The sequence below is a fragment of the Mesoplodon bidens genome, assembly GCF_964165515.1.
Source record: "Mesoplodon bidens genome assembly, chromosome: 14".
Classification (NCBI taxonomy): domain Eukaryota; kingdom Metazoa; phylum Chordata; class Mammalia; order Artiodactyla; family Ziphiidae; genus Mesoplodon; species Mesoplodon bidens.
Window position 1 is genome coordinate 66,715,412 of NC_138170.1, and position 19,396 is coordinate 66,734,807.

The 19,396-nt window shown below is 50.4% G+C and overlaps 1 protein-coding gene across 1 annotated transcript in view; it reads right to left on the reverse strand.

Moving 5' to 3' along the window:
• PLB1 (phospholipase B1) overlaps positions 1 to 19,396 on the reverse strand; it is a 173,436-nt gene that overhangs the window by 71,556 nt on the left and 82,484 nt on the right. Inside the window, exons 13-20 of the mRNA XM_081253804.1 lie at positions 15,175 to 15,237; positions 14,324 to 14,397; positions 13,389 to 13,464; positions 12,342 to 12,446; positions 11,227 to 11,283; positions 6,545 to 6,616; positions 5,671 to 5,745; positions 3,575 to 3,638 (exon numbers count right to left, since the gene is read on the reverse strand). Coding sequence (XP_081109930.1) covers positions 3,575 to 3,638; positions 5,671 to 5,745; positions 6,545 to 6,616; positions 11,227 to 11,283; positions 12,342 to 12,446; positions 13,389 to 13,464; positions 14,324 to 14,397; positions 15,175 to 15,237 — 586 coding nt within the window. The remainder of the gene's footprint in view (positions 1 to 3,574; positions 3,639 to 5,670; positions 5,746 to 6,544; positions 6,617 to 11,226; positions 11,284 to 12,341; positions 12,447 to 13,388; positions 13,465 to 14,323; positions 14,398 to 15,174; positions 15,238 to 19,396) is intronic.

A 19,396-nucleotide genomic window follows, 5' to 3' on the forward strand; every position in this document is an offset into this window, starting at 1 on the left:
GTGTGCATTCATTTATTCATGCTACCAAATAGCGATTGGTAATAAAAATTACTTACATCAGCTCTGTATATCTCATCCCAAGCCCCATGGATCAGTAGAAGAGGTTCATCACCTGTGGGCTCTGAATGGAGTGAGCGTGAGGCACCCAGGCTGCCAGGGGCCATGACCTGTTGATGAAGGCAGTATCTTATTTTGAAATTATCACTTTTCATTAGCTAGGTGTATCTGTGGGTTGGTTTGAGAGAGACACTAGAAAAGGGGACTACAAAGAAGATTTTTGAAAATAACTCTGAAGATAAAACAGTTATTTTATAAGAGAGTCTTAGTGAAAAGTTGTCTTAACAGAAGGCACTTTGGTCCAGTTGGTTTTTAAGATCGTTTTCAACTCTGGGAATTTTTGATTTGCTGAAGTAGAAATACTCCATAATTAAGATGAGTTCAACACCGTTCATCAGGCTCCTACCATGTGCTGAGTCACTGCGGTTGTAAAGATAAGATGATCTGCTCTTACAAGTATGGGTCAGATGCCTTCATCTCAATTAGAAATTGCCAACATGATCTCCAGAAGAGTGAACGACCTCACCAGTATGACGATCATCAAGGGTAATAATAACGTGACCCTGTGCTAAGTCTTTTTCCCACCCTGACAGCCACAAGTATGATTAAAATGTCCAATCATAGATCAAGCGCAGTAATGAAATGTGTTTTTTGTTTTTGTCCCGTTAGTTGTTGCCATTTTTCTGAAGACACTTTTCAGGGGACTCAGAGGTGCAGGCCCAACATTAGCCCAGCTGCCACCCAGTTGGCCAGTGCTGATGTTTTGGTCCCAGGCCCACTTGGTTAGATCAAGGAGGCATAAATCTATCCATCTGCTTATCCAAACAGCTTCTATCAGCAGAGTATCTAAGATCTCAAGGTCTCGAGATTTCTTGTGCTTACATCTTCAAGTGCCAATAAACAAGATAATCTTCAGGGTCAAGGAATAAAGAAGAGATTCACATTTTATTGGCTTTCAGATGTTCAGATATGCTCTAATGGATTGGTTGGTTATCACTGTCATGAAGGGAACATAATCTAGACAGATTGCAAAATCTTTACACACCATCCTTTCAGAATGATAAGATTAAAGGAGGATGGTATCATTTCACTGTAAAGAGTATGTGGCTGTTAAATCATTCAAATTCCCCCCTCCCTCTCTCTATACATACATACTTCTTTGAGGTTTTGCTGTTGGAGGGCCTACATATGAAGCTAACAATTTGTTTCTGCTACTGAAGTTCTGCTAGTAAACTAACCAATAGGAAGGGGCTGTCACTAAGTACGGGGGAAAAAGTCTAAAGAGAGAGAGAGAGAGAGAGAGAGAGAGAGAGAGAGAGAGAGAGTGTGTGTGTGTGTGTGTGTGTGTGTGTGTCTTTTTAAAAAAAGACTTTTGGCCTCTTGCCTTCCAAGATGGCCCACACTCTGTCTATGGAGTGTGTATCTCCCTGAATAAACCTTCTTTCACTTTACTATGTCTTGCTCTTGAATTCTTGCCTGCACAAAGCCAAGAACCCACACTTGGCAGCCATCCCAGGGACTCAGACATGACTTGGGATGTGACCATCCTCTCACACCCCACTCTCTTTCCTGCAACATCTTTTCTGGCACCCAATGCGGGGCCTCAAAGGCCATAATCTCAATCCGCCTATTGGGCTATGGCTCCCCTCTAAAGGGTGGCTGGGACTTATCCTGAGCCATGTAGATTCAAGTAGCCTGTTAAGTGCCAGCTGACATCGCCTGCAGGATCTGGCAGAGACCAGTTCTCTGGCCATGAAGAAGCGCACTGAGGCCAAGGCTTTTCCCCCTCAGTCTTTCTCATTCTCCTATTGCTCTATCTCTTTGGACTTGAAAAGATCCACCCAGACGACCACCAAACATCCAAATTAAGACTGCGCGGCAAGTAATTGACAACTTGGTTGGGTCTAAAGAACTCCTGCCAGGGGCTTACCTGGTGGCGCAGTGGTTGAGAATCTGCCTGCTAATGCAGGGGACACGGGTTCGAGCCCTGGTCTGGGAGGATCCCACATGCCGTGGAGCAACTAGGCCCGTGAGCCACAACTACTGAGCCTGCGCGTCTGGAGCCTGTGCTCCGCAACAGGAAAGGCCGTGATAGTGAGAGGCCCACGCACCGCGATGAAGAGGGGCCCCCGCTTGCCGCAACTAGAGAAAGCCCTCGCAGAGAAATGAAGAACCAGTACAGCCAAAAAAAAAAAAGACTTTTATTTTATTTATTTATTTTTTGGCTGCATTGGGTCTTTGTTGCTACGTGAGGGCCTTCTCTAGTTGAGGTGTGCGGGCTTCTCATTGCGGTGGCTTCTCTTGTTGCGGAGCACAGGCTCTAGGCACGCGGGCTTCAGTAGCTGTGGCACACAGGCTCAGTAGTTGTGGTACACGGGCTTAGTTGCTCTGTGGCATGTGGGATCTTCCCGGACCAGGACTCGAACCCATGTCCCCTGCATTGGCAGGGGGATTCTTAACCACTGCGCCACTGGGGAAGCACTGTAAGACTTTTTCATCACCTATTCCATTATTCTGCAACTTAGTCAAGAACCAGTTACACACCGAAGTTTTGGTGAGAAGATTTTTAACTTACTTGCGCATCATTTGGCTAGATTTGAGCGTGTAGAGCTAAGACAGGGATGAAGGGCGGGCTGACACTTAAACTTGTTCTACTAATACTCAGCAAAAGGAGACAATGTGACTACAAAGATTTGCACACTGCAACATCTTCAAACTTCACTTTCCATCCTGGCAGGCACATAAGAGGCATTCAACAATCATCTAATAGATGCGTGAACAAGTGAACGAATCAATGAACAAATGAGTCACCCTCCAGGACCAAGCATGAGAACCTATCGCACTGTTGCAGAAATGCTCCTGGGCTGAGGTTGTGAGTCACGTGGGCCACCACACGGCTCTCCCGTGACCTCCCATGATCATGTGCACAGAGCCATTACTCAGAGGTTGGCTCACCTGGAGGAAAAGTTTCAGCCCTTAGGCAGCCCCTCTTTGGGAAGGTCTCTGCCTAGAATGTTCCATGAGCCTCATTTTCATGGCCCAGCACCAGTCATCTTGGAAACACAGAGAAGCAGTGAAAATGGCACGTCTGTAAGATGGCACACTTTCCAGCGTTTGAGTGCACTCTGCATATGGCTCTGACCCGGAGCTTGGACTGGTTACTTTTGCTTCCTGCTTAAAGGTAGTTTTATTTTTCAGAGGATAAGTTCACCTCATCAAGGCTTCCCAGCAGGGACAATGACATCAGCTCACTCACCTGACACTGGGCCCTTTGCAGAGCATGGCCTGGCACAGAGTTAATGCTCAATAAATGCTTTCTGATAATGTTATCATATTTTAAAGAATAATCAAACACAGGCATGAACTTACAAGTATACATACAGAGCTGTATGGCCTTGAAAACTTCTCAGGTGTATCTCAGATTGTGTGGAAAGCCCCTGTCATCTTAAGGCTGCTCGTACATTGATGGTTTTAGACCTCAAATGAGTTTAAAAATCACTTGACTCAAGCCGCGTACCTGATGTGGGGATCGTGTCAGAGGGATCCTTGTCAGGACACCTGATTTCCGTTCCTTCTCTCACCTAAAATGAGACACACGGAGAAATAAGAAGAAATGGATCTTGCAACCTAAGAAACTGGGTGAGAAGTGGGCCTCTATTTTGGAAGATATCACTTAGTACAGAAACCTAAGCATCATGTAGGATTTCTCCCTCTCCTTCAACACTCACATCTGAGTGTCCACAACACCCTTTCCCAGATGTTCCCAAGCCAGCCCCCCTTCCCCAGTCCCTCAGCCTCAGGCTAAGTTCAGGCCTCGTCCCTTCTTCCTGGAACATGGCCCTGTTCACCATCGTCACTGCTGCCGGCCTGTGGGCTTCCTCCCCAGCCTTCTGAATCCATTCAGAGGACTCTTTCTCTCTCAATATAAAAATCACTCCCTTGCCCAAATTCTCAGTGAAAGCAGGAATTTTCATCCATTTTGCTTCTTGTATGTCCAGAGCCTAGAACGCTTCACAGTAGATGCTCAATAAACACTTGTTGGTTGAATAAGCATATTTCTACTCTGTACTACCATCAGCATAAAGTCCATCCTCCTCAGCACGGTTAGGAAGCCCCCGACATTCCAAACCATCCGTCTGACTCTCTGTCCCTCCACACCTACCTCTGCTCTTTCTTTCCCTTTCCCTCCCTCCGTTTCCCTCATTCCCACCCACCTGGCTTGACTTTTGTCACCCTCAGGCTGAGGTCATGGGTACTCTTGGGGAAACCTTCTCAACTCTCTCCTGCCTGTCATTTGTTCTTCCGCTGTGCTCCCAGAACACCCCGTGGAAACCTTACAGCACTTTTTACATTGTGCTATCACTGCTGGTTGACTCCACTAGACTGAGTTCTTTGGGACAAGCAACATATTTGTGTTTTTATCTCCTATGCCTGGTCCCCATCCACCCACCCACCTGCCCACCCATTTACTTATTCGGCTAATAGTGACTAGGTACCTGCTCTGAGTCCCCGCCCTCATGGAGCTTGCATCCTAATGGGACACAGCTGGTATTCAGTAAATGTATCCTGAAGATATGCATTGCTCCCTCTACTATAAAACTCATGGCATGCCAGATACTGCTATATGTGCCTTATACTTAATAACTTATTACAACTTAATAACTCTATTAGGTAGTACTATGACTATCACCATTTCCCAGATTTGAAAAACTAAGGCACAGAGAGGTGTTAAGTCCCCCTGACACAGAGCCAGTAAGTGCAAGAGTCTGGATTTGAACCCCGAGCCAGCTCTCTCAAATCACGGCACCATGTTGTCTCTCAGATGTATCCTTACTGCTGTGATATTAGTTAGAAAGCTCAGGACAAGCTGATAAATCAAGCCTTTTACGCTGTATCTCTTGGGCTTTGTGGTGCAGGCCCAGGCCATCAGCTTTGCCTATACTACTGGGAGTAAATCGCACCCTCTTTTATCCAATAGGGAGGCAGGGGTGGTGCTGGGACCACCACCAAATTCGTCTCAACCCATATTGGTCCCCAGTCCTCTGAGAAGGAGGACAACCTTCAAGTGTTTCTTGCATCCTCAGAGGAGTGCGGAGTGCCCTATCTAATCTTGACAGGAAGTATCAGAAAAAGACTCATACGTCATAAGCAAGACGTGTGTGAGGCAGCCCCTAAGGTGTGGCTGACAGCTGAGGCTTTCTGGTCTCCATGCTGACAGCTTTCAGACTTCACCCCATTTCCCTGCCTTTTCTGGACTTTCTCTTCAGATTAAGGGCTCAGATGAGTTTTAAAGGACTTGTCAGAGATTTGGGGAGGGCCTGAAATTCTTGTCTCGCATCAAAATAGACGGGGAACAGGCAGTGCTGAGCCCCCCAACACACCCCGTGAAGCCATGGGATGCTGGTTGCTGAGGCCATTTTAAAGACGGAGCTGGAGGGCAGCCCTGCTTCAAGCACCAAGGGGACAGCCACACATGTGCTCCTTCACTCTCCTCCAACCTACCCATGGGGGTCCAGAACACAAAGAACTGCCCTGGAAGCTTCAAAAGACTCAGCAAGGTATGGCCCCGGGTTCATTTGCATGTTTGTCAATCACAGAAAAACCTCTCCATACCTCAAACTTCGCATGGGATTTTAGCAACCTGGGCAGATAGTTGCTGTTCCTGTAGGTGAACAGATAGGGATTCTCCTGCAGAGAAAGGTAATGCGTTGTAACCACGATCCAGAAATCTGTATCCTATAATCACCAACTTTTATCACCCAGCAATGGCTTTGGCCAATCTGAAACATTCATACCATCCTTTAAAGGATGAGAGAAACATTCTCTGGCTTTTCTTCTCTGTACTGCCCATTAGTTCCCTGAAGGAGCTCATTAACATTTTGAAATTTCCCATTTGCAGCAGTCAGCATCTTTTGCTCTCTACCCGAGGTTCATGCCAACAGGCAAAGTAGGTATATTTCCATGAAAAGAGAACCTAATCTTAAGTTTCCTGAGAGCCAAGGCAAAGAGGAAAAGAGGGTGAATTATACAGTTCTTACAGCCTGGTAACAAAAACTTACCAATTCATCAATAAAGCCAAAAATTTGACTAGCATTAAGTGATAAAAAAGAATTCTATTCATTTACATTCAGTTATTTTTTCATTAATTTATTCAGCAACATTAACTCTATACCTACTATATATTACGCACATATTTAAGATACGCATCTTAGCATTTGGGGCCAAGCGAGCTGTAGCTTTGCTCCTATGGCCTCTGCAAGCACGGAAGGGGCCTCAGTTCTGTTAAAACAGCTCTCCTGGCCCACAGGTATAAACCTTAGGGGTGCCCAGGCCCAGAAGAACAGACCCGAGACTCTAACGGGCTAATGTCTCAACCAGGTAAGACCCACTTCACAGCAAAGCCCCCTGCTTTGTGACCCCACCTTTCTCCCCAACTCAGCAGGAGATGCCGCCCCCCGCCCCCCCGCCCCTTCCAGTCCTTGCTTACCTGAGAGGGACATTTCACTGGCCTTCTCTCTTTTGCACTGAATGGCTCATCTTTCTGTCCTGTTGGCTCCATCTAGAAAAGAAGGTGATGTTTAGAACCGAAAAGTCTTACACGGGTGGCGGCATCCTAGGGTACCACTGAGAAAGGCTCATTAGCTCAGTGTTTCTCAGAGTGTGACCCTGGGCGGGCAGCATCAGCATCACCTGGGAACACGTTAGAAATGGCAAATTCCCAGCCCGCAACTCTGGGGTGGGGTCCAGCTCCCTGTGCTTTATCAAGCCCTCCAGGGATTCTGATGCATGCTCAAGTTGAGGCCCACTGCGGGAGAGGAACCACTGATTCCCAGCCCACCCCTCCTGTTACAGGGGAAACTGAACACCAGGGAGGCTGAGTTGACACAAGGACATGGATGTCCAGATTCCACCAAATCGCTCTCATAGGGTCACTGGCTACCTGATCACCCAGGAGCCAGTTATTCAGCTTGATGTCGCATCCCCCTCCTTGCTGCCCTGCCACTGGCCAGCTCCCTGATTAAATTTCCCAGAGAGGAGAGTAGGAATGCAAAGGAAGGGCAAATAAATGTCTCTCATGTAAACCAGCAGGGAATGAATGAAACCCTCTGTCACCTGGCAAGCCCCATGTCTTTACCTGGGACACAGAGGTACAGTGACATGGGACATAGCACGGCGCTACGCTGACAACTAGAGTGTCTAGCAACTCAGGAACAGTGATAGTGGTACCAGTGGCTGATAGAGGCAGCTACTTAAATGATAACTGAAGCCTATCTAACAACATGGACAAAAAGTGTATGGGGTACCCGCCAGAGAGAGCAGCACAGGATCGGCTCAGGTAAAAGCATTGGAGGGAAGATCGAAAAATGAAGGCGGTTGGAGAATTCAACGGAGTAAGGATTTTAAGTCCCTTCTGTTATTTTTAAATGTTCATTATACATTTGTAAACACTTAACAGAAAAATACAGTGGCTTTGAGAGATCACAGATTTTCTCTTGCACGCGCCGTCTTCTACTGTTTGGGGACCTCATGTTTGCTGCCAGCCCTGCTGCCCAGAGGAGCTGGGCTCCTAGGTCACCGGGTCCCTCCTCTCCCCTCTGCTCCCCTCCCACAGACCTTGACGGGGGACAAAAGAGGCAGGAGGCTACAGGATGGAGCCCTCCATCTGGCTCCGTCACGGGTCTGCCATCTTCCACGAGCCGTTTAGATTCCTCAGCAATGTCTCATCCCGGCATCCGTGCCCAGCAAACAAGAAGCAGGGAAAGAACTTTACCTTCTCAGGTAACCTTCCTTCACCCAAAGGGACAGGGTCAGATAAGAGGGTGTAATTAACCTTCTGTAAAAGGAGTGGCAACCTTCTGCTCAGTGGGTGGAGGAGGAACTGCACTCCCCATCTCCTTTCAGTTTTATTCTGATGGTGGACACTCCTAAGTATGGGATTCCAACCCAGAACTTTCAGGGCCACTCTGAAAGGGAGTGCTCAGTGGGCCTGAGTTGGTGGCCCAAGGTCGCAGTGGCCTGACTCTCTTCTCCAATCTTTCAAGAATTTAATCAATAATAGAATCTGGAAAGAAATGTTGAGAAAGCCACGTTGTGATCATTTTAGTCGAATGGATATAACAGAACCTTATTTTTTAAGGACTCCAAAGGAAAATTCATAGGTTTTCCCAATAAACCCATTTGCACTAAGAACCTTGTCCTAAATGTCTCTTTATCCATCACCTCCATCCTTCCTGCTGTCATTCATCCCCTTTACACACGCTCTGATCCTCCATCCTCAGGATGGAAAATGACTCGGCTATATCAAATGACCCTTTGCGTGTCCCCCCATCCACCACCCTGCACCGCACACGCCTGCACACACCCTGGGGACACTGGTCTTGTCCTCTTGCTCCACTCTTCAGCCCTTTAATTGCTCACATCTATTCTGCACAGCCTCCCTGCCCCCCGAGATGAACTGGAGCGCAGCAGCGGTCGGGGGATGACCTTAGACATGCTCGCAAGAGTCCCGCTTGACTGCAAGCCCTTCTCACCTCGCCCTGCGGCTCTGGCACTAGCGCAGGGCTGGGAATAAGGTGGGGGGCCGTGACCGCTGGACCTGGCAATTGAGTCCCCACAGGTGGGTCTCATCAACACTACGGTTACATAAGAATTATCAGAAGTTATTGAGGAGGCAGGAAGGGGCCAGGGAATGAACTACGTCCCAAACACAAAATCCTCCTCTGCTTCGTGCCAGGAGCTCCGCTTCCATCTGGGTGGCTCGTGCAGCCAGGTGTTTCCGAAGCAGGGCCGCTCACGATGTCTGCGTGCATGTGTGTGTGGTTTTCCTTCACTGGCCCTCAGAGCTTACGCACACCTCGGGACTTGGCCCGGGGAGCAGACACTGTGTGGCCCTGCACGGTCGCCACCATTGCTGTGTCCTAGGTCGAGGCCAAGCAGAGAAGCGGTAGAAGCTGGGCCCCTCTGGTCACAGCGATTCTGCTGGCCCCTCTCTGCTCCCCATGTAAGAGGGTGGGCCTCACTCGGGGCTCTTGTGTGTCTGCAAATGTGGGCATGACGGACATAGCTGGCTTTTACCTCTGTAGTCGCAGTTAAGCCCAACACCACAGAGGCACACAGAGGTGGGGGCAGGGAGGCTCCTGGCCTCCCCATGTCCCTGGGAGGACACAGGAGGGAACCCAAGGGTGAATGGCTCCTATATTTTCCAAGGTCCTCTGAGGCTGGCAAATAGAGAAAATGGGGCCCAGAAAGACTACAGGACTCACCTCAAGAAACAACCAAAAGCACAGCTGGACTCAGAACCCAGGTTTTCTGGCTCCTTACCCAGTGCCCTTTCCCCTAACCTGTTACCTTCGCAATTTCTTATAAATTAACCTGCAGGAGCTGTCCATGTGTTCTGGCAGCTGTGCTCACTCAGGAGCCGTGGGATGGTCTGGCATTTTGCCCAAGAGGAAGCCAGGGAACACGCTTCCCTCCTCGCTGGCTTGGCTACAGGGACCTCGAGGCCTCTCCCTGGGAAATGACTGCTGGTTGGTTGGGCAGGTAACTGCCCACCTAGGAAAGCCGCCTCCTCCCCAAAGCCCCTGGAACACCTACTGGGTCCCAGTCCTTTGGCCTTGAGTATGAGACCTTCTGTTGCCCTCTGGGCACCTGCCCATCCTCACCCTCGAGTGGGTTTCAGGACGCTGTGCGTGCCGTGTGCCTGTCTGATTGCACAGGGCACTTCATTCATTCGTGGGGCCTCCTTATCCCGTTCCTCTCCCACCACCCCTTGCTAGTGCATTTTATTCTGTTCACACAGCTCCTCTTGCCTGGGAATGCCAGCCGCACCTCCTCTGCCATATTTCCCCCCAGCCCAGGCCGACAAAGCCAATTCCAGTCCCACCCTCGTGGGGCTGTCCTGGCCTCTGGCCCAGATCCCTTCTGGGTGCTCTGTCCAGGGCATGACCCTGTTCCTGCCGTGCCCTTCCGGCTATTCGCTAGGCCATCTGGTGTGTCTCCTGTATCTTCCTCGGACCCAGCGTAGGGTAGGCACCCTCTAGGCTTTCTTTTGTTGCTTGGGAGAAAGGTAACAGAGGAGGAGAGAGGTTTGGCTGAGCTGGAAGAATCAGCCCTCCTTCCCCAGAGAGAGGGTGGAGGGAGATGAACAGCAAAGTGGTTTTCTGGGGCCTGACTGCTCAGGGGTCAGGCCCACCAACAAGGGTCCTCGTTCAAAGAAATCAAATGCCTTCTCCGAAGGCTAGTGTGACTCCATCAATCCGGGCTGCCTGGGCCGGCCCCTGCCCCCCCTGCTGTCTTACTGGCCACCGCACACCTAACTACAGCTGCTCATAGGACTCAGCACAGCACCTCAGTTTGAGGAGATGGAGAGAAATTTTTCTAATGCAAGGAAGAAGAAAACCAAGTTGCTGTCACTGGAATTCTAGGACAGTTTGGATGGGAAAAAAATAAATGGCAAAATCAGGTCTTTGTCTGGTGCTCTGGAGAGGTTCAAAGTTTTGACGGAACATTCCATCCACGGACTAATCCCAGACAGCCCTGGGGGACCTTCAGAGTCTGGGGGAAGCCCGTCACAGTCAGAGTAAGAAGGGCCACCCAGGGTGAATACTCGCTGTGGGCTGGGAGGGAGCTCTACACTCTCCACGTGTTGGCTCGGGGGTTTCACAGGAAGGGAGCTGAGACCCTAAGTTCACACAGCTTGTGAGAGCTTTGAACCCAGGTCTTCATCACTCCACACTCACCCCAGGCACCACCCTGGGCATTGGAAACTTAAGTGTAAAATGAGGGAGAGCTGGACCAGGTTGCTACGCAAGCCTTCTCCCTAGTGCCCCGCTCCAAGTGAGGTCTCCCAGACAGATGCCAAGGAAACGTTCCTGCGTCCGGAAAGAGCAGGACTGAGGCTGCCCACGGAGCCGTGCTCACTGTCAGGGCTGCAGCCCAGCTTCCGGGAAGAGGAGGTGAAACTCCCAGGTGGTCCCAGATGGGCTGTCACTGGATGTGGGAGGGACCCCTGATAGCCCAGAATCATCATCCTGGGGTCCTGCTGGGGTCCTTCAACCCCTCCATCAGAGCCGTGAGCAGATGGGGCACGACGGCCGAGGCCCTGCTTCTCCTCCCATAGACTAAACCCCAGGCTGGCAGGGCAGCGCCCCGGGACCCCCAGCCACTCACCATGCTGTTCCAGAGAGTCAAGGCGAGGACGGTGGGATCCAGGAGTGGTCGCTCCCCCTGAAAGAGAAGCAGATGAGAAGTCCCATGTGCCCCCAGGGATGGGACAGCCCTGCCGCACACTCTGAAGCTCTCCCGGCAGAGATGGGGGTCCTGATGCACCCAGATTCCATCTCTCAGTCCCTCCCCATCAATAATGGCGGGGACTTATAGGCTAGGAGGTGAGGGTCTATAGGGGCACATCACACTTCTGGCCGCCCCTCGTCATTGTGGCGTTGTACATACCGAACTAAACAGCAGAAGGAGGTGACAGGGAAGTGATTCAGGTATGGTCTGAGTAGGAGAGGGGGACGGCAACTAATATTCCTCCTCCTATTAAACATCACTGAAGTCCTGGAGGGACACAATGACTCCAATAGCAGGAGCCAGGAGCCTGGAGGGAGGGGCTGTCCCAGATGTACAGTGCTGAAACCCCAGAGGCGTCAGAGACCTTGCTGAGCTGAGCACGTGTGCACCCACCACAGCGCTTGTGGTCTGCACGGCACCCCAGGGGTAAGGGGCGTTTGCCCAGTGACCTGGGTGAGGAAACAACTCAAAGTACCCTCCCTTGCAGGGATAGATGTGGAGGTGCCTGCAGGGGGAGGAGTGCAGTGTGGTGCCTGGAAATTCCACCCTGAAGAGTCACCATAGCTGAGAGATACTGCAGGCTGCCAAGAACCAGGCGCCGCTCTAAGGTCCTCACATGTATTTAATCATCCTGACAACCACTCTAGCAGGCGGAATGTTAATAACGGCCCTGATTTCACAGATGAGGAACCAAAGCACAGAGAGTTCAAACAACTTGCCCAAGGTCACACAGCCGGCCCATCCCAAAGCCAGAAGCCGTCTGGCTGGAGTCCATGCTCTTTACCTCTGGGCGGCTCTGCGTCTCGGAACCTTCCTCACGGGGCTATCCAACCCCACGGGGAAGTTGTCCAAAAAGTATAAGAGAACACTGCAGCATTTCCCCCGAGACTACACATCCTGGGCTCGGTGAAGCTCAACTGGGTTGGGAGGAGAGGGCAGGGGAGGGGGAGGGGGAGGGGGAGGGAGGGGGTGTGGGCCAGGCCCTCACTCACCGAGGGTGGCGGCAGGGCTGTCTCGTAGAAGAAAGGCTGGAAAACCACTGCGAAGGACTTCTGCTCGTTGTACTTGCTGGAGGCCAGGAGCTGTTCCCAGGTTTCCTGAAGAAAGGAGCACCAGCGAGGCTCAGCCTGCCCCATCCTCACACCAGGGAGTTCCCAGGAGCCCCCCCCCGGTCAGAATCACCCACCCATGCTCTTCTGAATCACATGCTACTGGGAAGCTCCCTCTCATCTCACACTTCAGGGCCCTTTGATGAACTAAATCAGGTTTTCATTTTCCTCTGAAGTCCAGCATCAGGTAAGACCTGAGAACTATTCTCTGGGAGCTCAAGAAGTATACGCCAGCCCAGTATGTAGCTAGGGTCCCCACTCTCTCTTCAAGGGCTGAGTTCTGTAGAGGGATGTGCTATTAACCACTCAAAAAATGTCATGTCCAAAGCAATAGAAATGACATACAGCTTCATATAGAAAACTTCTCATACAAAACTGCTTCTTAGATAAAAATCATCATGTAAACACATGTCAATGGGAACCGTGCTTTGCACTGTTTGCTGGTGGGGATGGAGGCTTCCGCTGAGCCACAGACACTGTCTTGGGGTCTCTCCTGTAAACTAGACGCACATCTTCAGCAGCCAGACCGTAGTCCGGGCTGCAGTCTGGGCATAAGCCTAGTCCAGGCAAACCCGTCCACCAGCCACAGATGCAGCGGCAGAAGGGGTGATGACGACCGAAAGCATCTCGGAACGATCTGCAGAATTCTTCAGCATCTTTTACTGTAGGTACCACCACCACCCTCCACTTCCATCCACTCCCCCCGCATTCCACCAGTACGGCAGTTCCCACTTTACATGCAGGAAAATCAAGTCAGCACCTGGAAGTGACGCAAGAGTAGCTGCTGTCTTTCGCTCCTGACTTTCAGTTCTGACTTCAGCTGGTGGGGTCCTACATCAGCAAACATGCACCCTAACTGCTCCCACCACCCCTGTTCTCATGACCACCTGCCCCCGTGAGCCAACAGGCAGTGTCCCAGAGTGCGCTCACCTGATAGGCCCACTGGGTCACAACCTTGGACAGCCGCGAGGTCTCCCCTGAGCACCTGCAGGGTTCGGCCGTGGGACTGCAGGTTAAAACAAGCGAGAAGTGAGCGTGGATGCCGCGTGGGGCCGTTTAGACTCACTCTTGGAGGAACGTGGGGCTGGGGGCACTGGGAGTTGCTTTGGGAGCCGGGGAAGGGGAAGTCGGAAGTCTTAGACGGCCCAGGAGAAGGAAGGAAGGAAGCACACGTTGGGGAGAAAAAAGGGTGCGTTATGGAGACGCTCCCTCTCACTTCATCTCCTGATGCACCGCCTCCCTCACTGCTCCTTCCCCAGAAACCCACCTCCTGTTCTCCCCTCCCCTGCTCTGAGCCCTTCCTTCGCCTTCCTTCCTCTTCAACCCCCCCATCCTCTCCGCACTGTCCTCTCCTTTCTGTTGCCACCACCTACGACGCCCCTGCCCTGACTTTATCCACGTGAACTCCTTTTCCACATGCCAAGTCAGAAATCTCAGGATCTGGGTTCAGAAAGTTTAAATTCTCTGAAAAATCTCAGAAATACATGGGAATCAAGTTGTGTGAAAATAAAAAACAATTAGACGAAATTGTCTTTCCAATTTCTGGAAATAATACTTCTTGGCTTACAGCTGTTTTGCCCAAGCTGGTTTTTAAACTCTCAAGTCACTCTGGTGGGGGTAGGGCACCTGTCACTACGTCAACCAGGCTGCATATTTCATCCTTTAACTCAGTCCCCAAAACAGCGCGGCAGAGGGCCCCTTCCGCAGCCTGACTGCCCCCGCTGGCTGTGTGATCTCACACTCGGCGCTTTGTCTCTCTCCGACTCCACGCCTTGGATCAGTTGATGCACGTGAGGTGCCCCACGCAGTGCCTGGTGTGTGGCACCAGTTGACAAATGCTGGTCCCTTTCCACTTCCCTTCTTACCTGAGCGGAGTCCCCTGATGCGAGCCCCTCAGAGCCTCGGAGAGATCCACCAGGTTCACAAATGCTTTGGGGACCTAGGGGGATACGAGGGGCAAGACGAGCATCTGTAAAGTCCCTGCCCTGCGGCCTCTCTGGAACCCCTGGTTTGAGCCTAGTTTGGGGTCTGGTTGAACATGACGGGACTCTCCTTGGTTAAACAGGCAGGCCCTTTGGGACATGGTTGGTTGGGGTCAGTTCGAAGCTGTCAGCTCTGACGGCTGCGCCATCCAGAAATGTGTCATTCACCGCCCCTCATGGTGGGCAGGGCACCTCCCCAACACAGGGCAGCAAGACCCAGTGGTAATGGGACTGTGGGCCCTCTTCCTCCCTAGGGCAAGACGGGGAAGGTGAGAACCCTGAGCTTCCCTGGGATTTCCAGGACCTGCAGTGCTCACACTAGTCACTTAGGGAAGCCTTGAGAGTTCTCAAGGTCCCTGCAGGCTCCAGGCCATCACTGCCCCAGACACAGAGCCGGGCCTCAGGAAAGAGAGGGTCACAGAGACCCCAGGGAGGAACAGGGCTGTTTCCTCCCTCCTCCCCAGGGGCCTCTCTTAGTAATATCCTTTGCACGAGTGAAGAGCTCTATCTGTGACCCGTGTTTTCATCAAAAGCACTCCAGAGCCTTCCCTTTCCCTGGGGTCTTGGTCTCCCTCCTGGGAGTCCATTTCCCCGTCCTGGTGGCGGCCATTCGGAAGAAACCAGAACCGGTCCCACCAACCCACGGAAGCGCAGCTTCTCCCGGGTGCTGCAGGTGCCCGTGAGGGAGCTCCGGGTGCCTGGTCCCACCAAGCTGAGGGGGCTGCCAACCTCACCTCCTGATGCAGGTAGTCCAGCATTCTCGTCAGCTGGTCCATGCTGCTCGTCACGTGTCTTTGCTGTGGAAGGAGAAATGTTCTGAGTGTGGGTGGGGACGGGGGACACGGGACAAAGATGCCCAGGCTCACGCTGGCCTGTGCCTTCCCCTCTCCAACCCCCATCCCCCCTCAACAGAGATGATCGTAACAAAAGCCCCATCTAGACCCTAGTTTCCCACACACAAGTGTAGAGTTTCCAGAGCTTCCTGGGAATTTTTTTGTCCATTCTCTGACTTCCCCAACACATCACCCACCAGGAAAAAAGTAAACTCTCCCAAATGAGAAGTTCCGTGTCAGGGAAGGGCAAACCCAAGGTCAAGGCAATTCTAAAGCTCACACGAGGGATATGAGACCAGATTTATTCCCAAAGATTGATGGAATCACTTTGATCTGAAGAAAATCAGGTCCAAAGGGGGAACGCTTGGATTTAAGGACCCAGATGAACCTCAAAACTTCCACATGGCACTCTTACCAGACCTTTCCCTGCCACATCTGCCCTAAGAAAAGGGCTCCTGTCACTGAGCATTTAAAGACACCTCCTTTCCACCCAATTCCTTGCAGGTAATGAAAATAAACAAATGAGAGCCCTTCAAAAAATGACCCTGGTTTACCTTTTCAGTGTAAAAACAAAACAAAACAAAAATAAACTTTGCAACAAGCCAGATACCTAAGCTGCCTGCAAACCTGCTGTCCCCTGAGGCGACTTGGCTCAGACAGGAAGACAAAGCAGGCCTAGCAGCCATTCTGTTTCCTGGGGGGGGGGGACACAGGCGGTGACTCTGGAGACAGCTGCCCATCAGTCGGGCTGGGACTGCGTGGAGGGCAGCCTCCCGCCCCTGTGTCCCCTCTTTGGTGCGAGGCTGTCCTCTGGAAGCCAGTCCAGCCCAACCTGCTGCCATAGCCAGCAACAAAGCCTTCTGTCTCATTGTTTCTCTCCCTGAGCATGACATTAAGCATGACTTTCCCTTCTTAGGAGTCATAGGAACTTTGGTCTAGAAAGGTCCTCACTGCCTGTATCATATTCAGGGCATCCCTCTTCCCTCAGGGAATCCCTGAAGGGGCCTCCCCAGACTGCAAACCCTGATTTAGAAACCTCTTAGTCAAGGTGCTGATTCACTGCTACAGAGTGAATCAGGGCCCACCTAGGCTTTCCAGGTATTGAATGGTTGTCCTTGGGGCACCAACTGTCCCTGTTCCTTAGTGGAAGACATGATGCTCCTATAAAATGTCCCCTGCCTATAAGGTCACACATGATAAACTCCTCCATAACTCGAAGTCAGGAAAAAGCTTATTTCTTCAAAAGAACTTACACATTTCCATATTTTGCCCCCAGAATCAGAAGAATGCTCTGTTATCAAACATGTGCCTGCAACCATGCTTAACTTTTTCTACCAAGTTATTTATCTGGGATTTATTCCACGAAGTAAGATTATTCAGTCAAAAGACACAAACACTTTTAGGTTTCTTGAGTCATACTGCCAGCGTGTCCTCCAAAATGTTGACACCTGTTTCTAAAGGCATCTGCAACGAATAAATGGGTATATTTTTGAAACCAAGTGTTGTCATCCATTAGATACCTTAAACTACAACTTGCTTAACAAATAATGAACTGTAACCTGCCTTCACTGATCAAGCTCCCTTTAATTGTTTTTAAAAAAACTTGCATGTCCTCCAAGCATTCCATGGCCTAAACAATAAGATGTTTGCCCAAGTTGTGTTTCAGGGACTTGGAGTCAGCTGTTCACTGGCTCGAGCTCCAACTGGACAAGACTGGTTGAGACCTCCAACTGGGCGTGTGTTGAGTGTCCCATCAGTGACCTTCTGACGTCAGAGGGCCCAGAACATGTTAACACTACCATTTTCTGAACATGCATCCCATGAAGAAGCATGTGTCCCCTGAAGAAGCATGGAGCTTAGTTGCACCTGCTCAGAGTGATTACCTCACCTGTTTCTTCTCTCCAGTCATCTATCCCCCACATCCCCCACATCCCCCATGCCTCGGACTGCCCTGCGTTTTTATCCCATAAATATCCCGAGGTGGATTTGAGATTTGTTCTCACATCTCCTCACTTGGCTGCCTGTTGAATAAATCTTTTCTTTCTGCAAACCTCGGTGTCCCAGCATTTGGCCTGTCATGCATGGGGCAAACAAACTTGATTCAGTAACAGAGTTTTGCAGTGTCAGGCTTTGTTTTTCTTTTCCTTTATTTTTTCTCTTCTTGCAATTTTGTTCTTACTCCATATAACTAGACTTTAACTGGAGAACAGTAAGCAAGAGTCCAGACCCTAAAAGCATCCCTGTGTCACTGCTATGAGCCAGGTTGCTAGTCACCTCTGAAGCACCTGCCTTTGAATTGCTGCATCCACCATAGCAGCCCTGAGGAAGCACCATCACTGCCTAATGAATGGTTCCTGGTCTCACTCTCTTATGACTTTGGTCTTAAGAAATCCCTAAAGAACACATGTGGACACAAGCTCTTGTCTATTCCCCATGAAAGGAGCCCAAAAGTCTCTTAGGGGAGGAAAATTCCAGGTGCTAAGTAGGGCAGGACAGGAGTTTAACATTTCTTCTTGACAATAAAATACCTTTTTCTCACATGAACTCTTTCAGGAAACCTGCCACATGTATGCCACAGTTAAAGGCAGAGCTGCTCTGTGAGGTCGGGTGGAAGCCTGCAGCCCCTGGGACTCTGCAGGACAACCCCTGAGGGAGAGGCCATGCCTGGGATGTGCTTTGGGGATGCAGAAGTGCTGTGTAAGAGCTTCTCAGATGGGGGATCCTGGTTAGCTGTGTCCAGAAGTGCCACCAGGAAGGCTAGGAGGTGAGGGCTGGGTCTGAGCTGCAGAAGCAAGAGTGCAGGAGTGAAGGGAGGAACCAGCCCGCCTGGGCCAAGGAGGCCGAGAGCCAGAACCATGAGCCACAATGTCCTTTGGGGGAAATGGAAGTGCAGGTGGGATTTATTCTAGGCTCCAAAGCCTTGGTGGTCTTTGTGCAAAAGGAAAATCAAGATGGGAAGAAAAATGCGATACAGTGGGAATTTGAGTGGATGATAGCAAACATCGCTTCAGTGAGTTCAGTTTACAGAGATTAAGTCACTGGTAGGTAGCCATTTAGAAATCAGGAGTGGAGCATAACTACTTTTGTCATATGTTTACAACCAATTAAAAGTGTGAGGTTCTAAGTGTGAATAAACCTAATCCATATGTATCAACATGACTAGATCCTGAGGGAATTTCACATACTGATAAAAAATCACTGGCTTTGATAACAACAAGTGTTGGAAAGGTTGTAGGGAACGGGTGCGCTCAGACACTGGTGAGAATACGTGATATTGTCATTTGTAATACGAGGTATATATTTGGTCTTTGTCCCCTTTTACGGCACAGAGCTCATAAACCTTTGGAATTTCGTAAGTGATGAGAGTATAAAAGTGTATTTTGCTATGTTAATGAGGTGACTTTGGGACTACGCCTAAGGATGGGGGCTGGTTGCCAGGAGAACCAACCCTGGGATCAGAGAGTTGGAATTTTCAGTCCCCCAGCCTACGACCACCACCCAACCTGGGGCTGGAAGTTGAATCAATTGCCGTTGGCCAATTTTAGTCAATCCTGACTATGTAACGAAGCTCCATAAAAGCGCAAAAGGATGGGTTCAGAGAGCTTCCCTGTTGGTGACCACCTGCAGGTGCTGGAGAGTAGCCCACCTGGAGAGAGCATGGAAGCTTCTCGCTCTTTCCCCATACCTTGCACTATGCATTTCTTCCATCTGGCTGTTCCTGAATTATATCCTTTTATAATAAACCAAGAACCTAGTAAGTAAAATGTCTCCCTGGGTTCTATGAGCCACTCTAGAAAATTAATTGAACTCAAGGAGGGGCTTGTTGGAACCTCCAATCTATAGCCAGTTGGGCAGAAGCTCAGGTGACAACCCGGACTTGGGATTGGCATCTGAAATGGGGGGTGGGGACAGTCTTGCAGGACTGAGCTCCTAACCTGTGGGCTCTGATGCTGTCTCCAGGTAGATCGTGTCAGAAGTGAGCTGAATTGTAGGACACCCAGCTGGTGTCTGAGAATTGCTTGGTGGTGTGGAAAAGCCCCTTATATGTAGGGATTGGTCCCAGGATATTAGAATATAAAGGTGTTTAGCTCCTTTGGAGGGCAATTAGGCAGTCCTTTAAGAC